The 10,205-nt window shown below is 41.6% G+C and overlaps 1 protein-coding gene across 2 annotated transcripts; it reads left to right on the top strand.

Moving 5' to 3' along the window:
* Window positions 1-418: 418 nt before the first annotated feature.
* LOC136513296 (vacuolar cation/proton exchanger 1b-like) lies at window positions 419-5,614 on the top strand. Of its 2 annotated transcripts, XM_066507288.1 has the most exons (11): window positions 462-823; window positions 2,972-3,039; window positions 3,133-3,161; window positions 3,247-3,443; window positions 3,548-3,769; window positions 3,870-4,001; window positions 4,116-4,232; window positions 4,314-4,367; window positions 4,452-4,568; window positions 4,871-4,961; window positions 5,052-5,614. In XM_066507288.1, exons 1-11 carry the CDS (start codon window positions 518-520, stop codon window positions 5,111-5,113), a joined length of 1,395 nt encoding a protein of 464 aa, XP_066363385.1. In that variant the 5' UTR covers window positions 462-517; the 3' UTR covers window positions 5,114-5,614. The 2 variants fall into 2 exon arrangements, 1 of the variants encoding a protein (XP_066363385.1); XR_010773335.1 differs by lacking the exon at window positions 5,052-5,614 and having other exon boundaries at window positions 419-823; window positions 4,444-4,568; window positions 4,871-4,901.
* Window positions 5,615-10,205: the final 4,591 nt, after the last annotated feature.

Raw genomic sequence — 10,205 nt, 5'->3', positions numbered from 1 at the left:
AGATAAAAAGTTCAATACCTATTTAGTATCTTTTTCGATAATAAAATTCAAAAAAAAATATTTCTACAAATAGATTTTTAGAAGAGAAGATACATATGTTTAAGTTATGTCTTTTAGACAACTTAAAATAGATCTCTTATATAAATATTTTATTAGAGACTAATTTTAAATCTCATTGCTACTCATTTTGGGTCTGAGTGTTCACGGGAGGTCGTTGTCGGAGACAGTCTCCCAAGGCATAAGGACCTGTTTGGCAGGGCTCCTCTCCGGCTCTGGCTCTGGCTCCTCCAGAGAAGCCCTGCCAAACGATTTCTTGGAGGAGCCGTTTTTCAGTAAAAAATAGAGGAGCCGGAGCCGTTTTGGAGGAGCCACGCTCAGGAGGAGCCGTGCCAAACAGGTCCAGCTCCACGCACGAGAACCAGGTCCAGCGGCAGCGGCAGCGGCAGCCCCAGCGCAGCCGCCCTTGGCCCCGGGCGGCGCCGCTGTTGGCGCAGAGGATCAGAGGTGGCGCATCGGCATGGACTCCGCCGCCGCCGCTCTCCTCGACTCCTCCGCCTCCGCCTCTTCCTCCGCCGCCACCGCCGCCGCCAATGGCAACGCCAAGGAGATGCCCGCCCGACACCTCGCCCACCGCACCGCCCACAACATGTCCTCCTCCTCGCTCCGCAAGAAGTCCGACCTCGCCCTCCTCCGCAAGGTCCCCTGCGCCACGCTCCGCCGCCTCCTCGCCAACTTCCAGGAGGTCCTGCTCGCCACCAAGCTCGCTCTCCTCTTCCCCGCCGTCCTCCTCGCGCTCGCCGCGCGAATCTTCCAATTCGGCCAGGCAACTCCTCCTCCTCCCACTGTCATTGCATCTTTTTTCCCTTAATTTCTCGCTCGTATATTCGTATGTGCTACTCCAATTCGATCAAAATTTGGGCATGTTCTTCGATTAATGTTCTCTGCATCATTCAACGCTCAGAGTCAGGGTGACATATAGATTATTTTTTTATACGTATATAAAAAGAACATTTTTTATCACACCAGCGGCCAGCCAAGCCCAGGAGGCAAGATAGCATCCGTTTCATGTGCCGCCTCAATTCTCACCGCTCTCTTCTCTGCATCTCACCTCCCTCTTACCAATCTATTGCCTGCCTGCCTTCCAGCCACTTCCCAAGCACATTGCCTTGTCCCAAACAATAAATAACCCTGCAACTGCAACTATATATAACGCTCTGTTGCATAAATTACCCATCCAAGTCAAAGAAAATACATCACCACAACGCGTGAACAGAGAAGCAGACTCGCGCTCTCTGATGATGGCTAGAATTGCAGAGTATTTGTAATTTTGCATACGTACATGTGACCATGTGGGCTAGCTAGCCTGTTGCTGCCAAATTCTGTTCGATCTGACACAGATGGAATCATGGAATGAAGAAATAGCACCACAACTTGCTAGAGTTGTGATTTCATTATTGGGCTAACCCTAGAAGGGTAGCAATGTATATTGGTCATACATGGGCCTCATGGGCCTAATACACATACTCTCATACTCCAACACCCCCCCGCAGTCTGAACTACCGGCGCAGCGGAGTTACAGACTGGACATGAAAAGAAGCACACACGATCACACGATCCCCCCCCACAGACGCAACTAGCCACCAATGATGTTGAGGCTGGAGCGAAACTCGGTGAAGGTCGATGACGGGAGGCCCTTGGTGAAGATGTCGGCAAACTGGGAGGTGGTCGGGACGTGGAGGACCCGAACATCGCCGATGGCAACCCGATCACGGACAAAGTGTAGGTCGATCTCCACATGCTTGGTCCGTTGGTGCTGCACAGGGTTGGTGGAGAGGTACACCGCACTGACGTTGTCGCAGTAGACCAGCGTGCTCCGGGAGAGAGGGCTGTGGAGCTCGGCAAGGAGCTGTCGGAGCCAGGAGGCCTCAGCCACGCCGTTAGCGACAGCTCGGTACTCCGCCTCGGCACTGGATCGGGAGACCACCGGCTGGCGCTTGGACGACCAGGACACCAGGTTGCCGCCCAGAAAGACAGCGTAGCCGGAGGTAGAGCGCCGAGTGTCCGGACACCCGGCCCAGTCGGCGTCAGTGTAGACGACGAGCTCGGTGGAGGAAGACCGCTGAAGGAGTAAGCCGTGGTTAGAGTTGTGATTTCATTATTGGGCTAACCCTAGAAGGGTAGCAATGTATATTGGTCATACATGGGCCTCATGGGCCTAATACACATACTCTCATACTCCAACACAACTAAACTCATCCGCCAATCACATGCATGAGCATGCTTCCCCTACGTCCTATCTAACACCTTGTCGGTCCTGCTCTACTTGCCCATCTACTCACCAGAACCTGATTTATTATTCTTCATCCGTCACCCAATATTCTCCTTCCTTCTACCCCTTCAGTTTTGACCTCACTATGAGCACCCACAAATGACACATTTGACAACACGACAGATTGGCTTGAGGTTTTAGCTCCAGCTCAGCAGATTGACTTAGACTTTCACTAGGCACAACAGCGAAAAGTGATATGTAATTCCTTCCATGGGATATTAATGATATGTAGTTCCTCTTCCTACCATGAGATATGAATTTTGCATCAGGACAAACTTCTACATTGTCTTTCATCGTGGTCCTGCTGGGCATGTGAACTAGCTTGCACGTGTACAATGTTCTTCTCTGTCCTCGTCCAAACACATGAGTACATGACATACTAACAAAAGGACAGATTGGATTGCCACAGACATGACCTTGCTAGACACTGAATGAGCCTCGCTTCTTTTGTTCCATTGCCTGCTTGCCGTTGGTTTCTTAATTTCAACAAGATACAGCTATATATACGACTCCATCTCAGTATTGCATTCCAATGGAACTAAAACTGATCGAAACAAGTAATGCTTTGTAGCCAATGTATGATCATGCCCATATCTCCCCTTCCTTTTTCTCAATACATGCTTGCTTCTTGAAACTTAACAGGAATGGGTCTTTGTGCTTAGCTTGATCGGTCTCGTTCCTCTTGCTGAGCGACTTAGCTTTCTGACTGAGTAAGTTTGTTCTGCTCATTATCATACCGTGTTCTTGATACCTCCTGTTGGTTAATATCTTTCTGCTATATGTAATATATGTTAATGTTGCAGGCAGGTTGCGTTTTACACAGGGCCTACTGGTAAAAATAAATACTGTCAGATTCAGTCTTCTTATCCAGGCCACAACCTTTACATTGTATCCTAACCTGCCCGAGTAAATTGCAGTGGGTGGACTGTTGAATGCAACATTTGGAAATGTAACGGAGGTTATCATTGCAATCTTTGCGCTGTATGAAGGCAAGGTAGTAGTGGTGAAATGCTCCCTACTCGGCTCAGTCTTGTCCAACTTGTTGCTTGTGCTTGGAACCTCCCTTTTCCTTGGTGGCCTGGCTAACCTTGGAACTGAGCAGCTATACGACAGAGTAACCAACTCAGCTATTTCTCAACTATTATTAAGCTGTCCTTGAATACACCAAAAGAAATTTTTTGTCTTACTAAAATGAGTATATGGTTTTGTTGTGTACAGATGCAAGTAGATGTCAGCACAGGACTTCTGATTCTTGGCGTGCTATGCCACTCTCTGCCACTGATGCTGAGGTATGCTGTGAGCTCCGGGGAGCACGCGGTATCCTCTTGGGATTCAGAACTGGAGCTGTCCCGAGCATGCAGCATTGTCATGCTCCTTGCCTATGTAGCCTACCTTTTCTTCCAACTGAAAACCCACCGCCAACTATTTGAGCCCCAAGAGGTGTGTTCTGTAATATGTTGCTGATTGTAACCACCAGGAGCTGCTAACATTGAAGCAGTTGGTTAATATGACTATGTGATCCAATCAAATGATTTTGTAGGTCGAAGATGATGGTGATGATTCGGTCTCTCAAGACGAGGCGGTACTGGGATTTTCCAGTGCGATGATTTGGCTGGGGGTCATGACTCTGATGACAGCAGTCCTATCAGAGTTTGTTGTGAGTACAATTGAGGTATGCATCATGCAGTACAATGCCATGTTTATTTTTGCCCATTTCAGTCAACACATACACTGTAGTAGGTTGTAGTGCAGCTAGTGATTTTCTGACAGAGAGTCATGTTAACAGGCAGCATCAAAATCATGGGAACTATCTGTCAGCTTCATTAGCATCATCTTGATTCCAATAGTTGGTAATGCAGCAGAGCATGCTGGTGCAGTCATATTTGCTTTTAAAAACAAGCTGGTAGGGAACTTGAGGAGCTCTTGTACGCTCATTGCAATGTTGTGGTAGCATCTGCTAACAGAACATTGTTGGTTGAAACAGGACATCACCCTCGGAGTATCTTTGGGTTCTGCTACGCAGATTTCCATGCTTGTGGTGGGTGTTAACTAAACCTGTAGAGATAGTTCCATGTGCTTTTTTGCATCAGTAAACTTTAATGGTGGAACCAAAGCGTGCTAGGTGCCATTGAGTGTCCTTGTAGCCTGGATAATGGGAGTCCCGATGGATCTTGATTTCAACTTGCTTGAGACTGGTTCTTTGTTTCTTGCAGTATTAGTAACGGCCTTCACGCTCCAGGTATTTTTCCCCTTTTTCTTTGCACCCTCCTTGATGCATCTTAAACATGATTGATAGCATTGGATCTTTCATTAGCAGAACATTCATAAATCTTGGTTGGTTAGTTGTATGTGCTTATTTTATTTATGAAGAAAAAAATGTCCACTTGGTGCAGTTGGGCTGTGTCCTTGTTTCTAGGGTGCAGCAAAATTTAATTTTCTCTAGGAATCAAGCCCATTGATGTGTTATTACTGGCCATAGGAGTGCTGTCAATATTGTGGCATTAGCACTAAAGAGTGACTACTCGTTTACGTGTTTTGCAGGACGGATCATCGCATTATCTGAAGGGACTGCTGCTTCTGTTTTGCTACATTGTCATTGCCGTATGCTTTTTTGTTTTGAGACAACGTGGAAGTATGGATTTCTAATCTCAACAATTTGAACCTAGATGCATAATCGGTTGACATTTTCTAAATAATCTTAACAATATGTTGCTGATGCCAGATGGAAGCAACGATGATGTCCATCATCAGCTGGGTGTAGCAAGCAAGCCATGGAGGAATTAGAGTGCCAGAGCTGACAGTAGTTTCTCAATGAATAGCATGGCCTTTGGTTTGCACAATTTTGCATGGAGTACTGGAGGAGCCCTGTGACTTTCTGACTAAAGTATGTAGACTGCGGGAAGATGCTGTGCAGCTAATGTGTGAAAGCAGAAAGCAATCAAGCGAGACAATATGTAAGTACGTACATACAAAGACTATAGTTGAAAACTGATGCATACGTTGTATTATATAGATGTTGCTTGAGACAAGTATACATTACTGTTGTTTTGTTCTTCCAACCAAGGTGGTGTTATGTGCATTTGTTAGCACTTGAGCAGAGATAATAGGCAAGCAATGCAACTAGAATTCGGTTTAGCTGTTGAAATCGTCTCCTGTAAATCAGTGACATATCTTACTATTTCCAACTGGGCTTTTAATGGAGCCTTTATGTTAATCCTTGCCAGGCACTCTAGGAAAAAGAAATGTACATCATAAGAATTCACACAGAAGCTATAGAACACATTATCATAGTTTTTTTGTGCAGACTAAAATATTTGTTTTTCTTCACCCCTATGAACATCTGAGCTACAAATAAGGTGTGTGCGTGCTAGAAATAAGGTGTGTGCACATTCATAAAAATGGGTGTGCTTATCTAAAAGATCCTTATTAATGTCTTTTTCATTTGCCACAAAATAAAAATGTTTGCATGTTTACACTTACCTTTGGGTTTGCATTGCACTGTATATTTTGCAAGGATAAGGCACTCTCATGGTCACAGATTCTGTCTTGTCTTATTCATGCCTTTTTGCACGGTCTGTCTGTGCTCGAGTGCCTCGTCCAGAAATAACATAGAAAGAAAGAAGCTGAAATGAAACGACAAGTTACTGCGCAGACACTAAGAAAAATAAATATGGATCCTAAAAATTCACCCAAAAGCTATAAAAACACCTTATCATAGTTCTTCCGTGCAGACTAAAATATTTGTTTTTCTTCAACCCTATGTATTATTTGGCTGCAGTCTAATCCATCTCAATTTACATGTATCGAGATAGAAAAACTAGTTTTTTTTTTCCTTCAATCTACTCTAATACATGTGGATTATATGAGCATAGTGTCTAAAAAAAGAAAAATCTTATTAGTGCATTTTTTTATTTGACACAAAATGGAAGTGCATGCCTCTGCCCTAGGATAAGACACTCTCAGTGGTCACGAGTTCTGTCCTGTCTTGTGCACTCTTTTTTGCACGGTCTGTCTGCATTCCAGTGCCTCAACGAGAACGAACAGACAGAGAAAGAAACTAATGACGAGTAGGCCAGTCTCGTTGGCAAAACCTCTCCGCCAGCTTCAGAAATTGTTTTTTAGCCAAATCTTATTATTTTATTTTCAGCTTGTTTTCTCGTAGTAATCATTATTAGCCTTGTTTTAAAATAATTGATAGCTTTGATTATTATTGTTTGTACTTTGTGTAGACAACATTTATTTGATTATTGAGTTGAGGTGAGGAAAGTATCATTAGAAGTGTGGTCATATGGTTGTGAGTTTGTGACTTGTGAGCTATAGTTGGTGAAGGGTTGGCATCATGCCATCATATGATTCATATCCATCCATCGGCTCACCCTAGTGTCTTATGCGAAGCCTAATCTTCCCCACTAAGCAAAGTAAAAAAAAAATTAGCATAAAGTGGCCTTGTCTTATTTGCAATGCATAACACACGACAGGTGTATCTACCAAGTTTTCTTTTATATAATTCGTCTTTTTTAGCTTGTTTTTTTAGCCGGAACATTGTTTTTCTCTCTCAACAAATCAGCCGGAACAGTGTTTTGGCTTTTTTTTTCTACTAAACGAACGGGGTCAAAGTTCACCATCCAAGTTGCTGCTCTAGCCGTAGCCATCATGGTGTAGGAACCTCCGGTTCCACCACAAATTAGAACCGGCTTAAGTGTAGCTTGATTGGTGTTAGCAAGAGTGCCACTGTGCCAGTACAATTAGCATGCACATGATAGCAAGTACTCTCTCTCCGTCCTAGAAAAGTTGATGTTTTATGGTTCAAAATTTATCAAAAAACTTGATGCTTTAGCTCCCGAAACTAGATTAGGCCCATATCAACTTGACAGGTCTGCATGCCTCTATGCATTGCTTTTTAATTAGCGACTTATTTCTTAATTAGCAAGAGTCAGTCAATAAATACATAGGCCTCGTTCACTTTGTAAAAAAAGTGAACCCGATGAATAGTACCACTTTCGTCTTATTTGGCAAATATTGTCCAATCGTGGACCAACTAGGCTCAAAAGATTCATCTCGTGATTTCCAACTAAACTGTGTAATTAGTTATTTTTTTTACCTACATTTAATACTCCATGCAAGCGGCTAAAAATTGATGTGATGGAGAGAGAGTGAAAAAACTTGGAATTTGGATGGCATCTAAACAAGGCCCTATAAAAAAAGAGTTAGTCAATAAATAGGGCTACATGGGTAATTTCAATTAACCACGAAGTAAAATATCAATGTGAGTTTCATGGGTATTAAATAAGCTGACATGGCATGGTATAAATGAAAAGAGAGACGATAAAAGTTTCATGGGATGAAAGGAGTCTTTGAAAATAGGAACATAAAACCTCCACTGACCTAATATATCCTAAAAATCCACAAACACCAAGTTTTCTGGGACGGAGGAATTATTATAAACCTGGTAGGCGGTGGCCAGTGGATGCAACATCCACAGGTATTATGGGCCCTTAGTGAAATTCTTGATTTAGCTGTTCCTAGTCGTCTTGAATTATATGTCGATCAGGAATGAAACACTAGGTTTAATTGACATGTCTAGTGATCTAGTAATAGATGATGTACTCGTCAACACTAGTAGTCTTATATATGATAAGTTTGTCAATCTCGTGATATATTGATCCAATCTCTCTTAGACGTGCATAGGTGTGTTCGCGCATGTACGTGTTATGCATATATGAACATATACATCTCTAGTAGTATTATTTTATTTATTAGAACGATAGTTATTTGGTGTTAAGAAGACAAAAGGTCAGCCAAGCAAGACAGCGCAGAGCTGATGGAACGCGTTTAGTTCGAACTTTGCATAGTGCACGATTCTCTACTGTAGCATTTCGTTTGTATTTGTGAATTATTGTCCAAACATTGACTAATTAGGCTCAAAAGATTCGTCTCGCAAAGTTAAAACAAACTGTGCAATTAGTTTTTGATTTCATCTACATTTAGTACTCCATGCATGTTCCACAAATTTAATATAACAGAAAATCTTTTTTTTACATAGTGCACTTTTGAAAAACTAAACAAGGCCAAGATGACTATAGCCGGTACGAGTTGAGTGTAGGAAGCTCTAAAATTGATGTAGATCTCGTCAGCTCCAAGCGATTTCCGCTCCTTTCTACAATGCATAGACGGTAGGAGTCGGTAAAGTAAAAAAAAACAATAACTTTATCACTTCCTAATTTACACTAAGAAAAAATGGTACCATGTCATTAAAAATATCTATGTGACATCAACTTCGTATTAAAATCATATTGAAAACAGATAAAACTCCTACTAAAGATGCCTTAAATGTATGACTAGATGTGAGCCGCACTACACCAACAAAAATAGTTGTAGTGTAAACAAAGCGCTTCTAGAAGCTCTTCTTCCTTCTTGGTCGAATTGTCTGTCTGTCTCCCTGCACGAACGCGGAAACAGAAGGAAATTTCCTGGACAGCTATGGAACGGCACGAAATGGAACGGAAGGCAACAGGGGGCGCGTGTCCTTCAGGGCACCCCCTGTGATTTCTTTTTGTTGAAACATTCGTTTCCACATTTTTTTTCTATTTTTCAAAAGCTATAAAATTATGCTCACAATTTTTATATATCGTACTTTGTCGCACAAAACCTATAACTATAGTTTATTATCATAATTTTCTCAATATAGTTTTAAAATAATTTTGTACACAAGCGTAGTCATGATAACTTTTTAGCATGAAAAAAAAGCTTTATTATTACTATTTTCAAGCTATTTATAGAAATTAATATGACATAAACTTACATACAAATTTATACTCCCAAATTATGTAGAGAAGTTAATATATACTCCCTCCGGGTTGGTAAAAGAAGTCATTTTGGACAAGGTTTAGGTCAAACATTGGGAATATAAATCATGAATAACTTTTAAGTTGCTAAGTTTATAAATGTGAAAACCATATAAATAGATTTGTCTTGAAAAGTACTTTCATAAGCATATACAAATACCACTTTTCAATAAATGTTTTTAAGGAAATAATTAGTCAGAGTTATGCTTTGGAGACCGTGTCGCTGTCCGAAACGACTTCTTTTACCAACCTGGAGGGAGTAACACATTCATATACCAAACTTATTGTCTGACTACTTCAAGGGATGGTTACAAACCTAAATTCTTCATCGACTTGGTGGGCAAAGAATGTTTAGGGTGCAGTTCGAGACTTTGTACAATTCGATTAGTCCGAAGCTCCTTGTAACTGACTAGAAAACCAACGAACGACTGATCAAACTATGACTCTATCTGTAACCATGCCATTCGGACTATCAGCCTGTTCGTTTGGCTATGGCTTGTCGTAAACGATCGTAAATTTTTAGCCGAAACAGTATTTTTCTCTCACATAAACCAGTCAGCAGTATTTCTTTACGAACCAGTAACGATACGAACCAGCCAACCGAACAGGCTGTATATACGGAGATACGGGGATAGCCCTACACGCGATGCACAAACGATAAAACTCTCCACATATAGTAGGGATTGGACATTTCTTGTATACACCAAGCTGTATAACTGTGTGCAATCTGTTTGATCTTCTGCGATTGATTATTATTATATATAGAAAACCCATACAAGCACAACCCAAAATCTTTATGCAGGACTAAAATATATACAATACGCGACCACGTACAAAAATTGTAAAAGATAATTTATACGTATAAAGGTATACTTAAAAATTATTATTATTATTATATATATATACGAATTTGTATGACATATAAAATTATATATACAAATTGTAAGTGGGAACATGAGTAAAAGGAAACTGAATAAATAATGATACCTACTGAGAGTGAAAGCAAAGGAAGCTCCCAGAGTCCCTAGTCA

The sequence above is a fragment of the Miscanthus floridulus genome, chromosome 16, assembly GCF_019320115.1.
Source record: "Miscanthus floridulus cultivar M001 chromosome 16, ASM1932011v1, whole genome shotgun sequence".
In the NCBI taxonomy this organism is placed as follows: Eukaryota; Viridiplantae; Streptophyta; class Magnoliopsida; order Poales; family Poaceae; genus Miscanthus; species Miscanthus floridulus.
Note: the sequence above shows the minus strand (reverse complement) of the source record. Positions and strands in the feature narration are given on the sequence as shown.

Excerpts from the sequence above, each read along its gene's own strand:
- LOC136513296 (XM_066507288.1), top strand. The coding sequence starts at position 518 with ATGGACTCCGCCGCCGCCGCTCTCCTCGACTCCTCCGCCTCCGCCTCT. Across the intron at positions 3,040-3,132 it reads CGACTTAGCTTTCTGACTGA|GCAGGTTGCGTTTTACACAG; the intron begins GTAAGTTTGTTC and ends TTAATGTTGCAG. Across the intron at positions 4,002-4,115 it reads TTGTTGTGAGTACAATTGAG|GCAGCATCAAAATCATGGGA; the intron begins GTATGCATCATG and ends TCATGTTAACAG.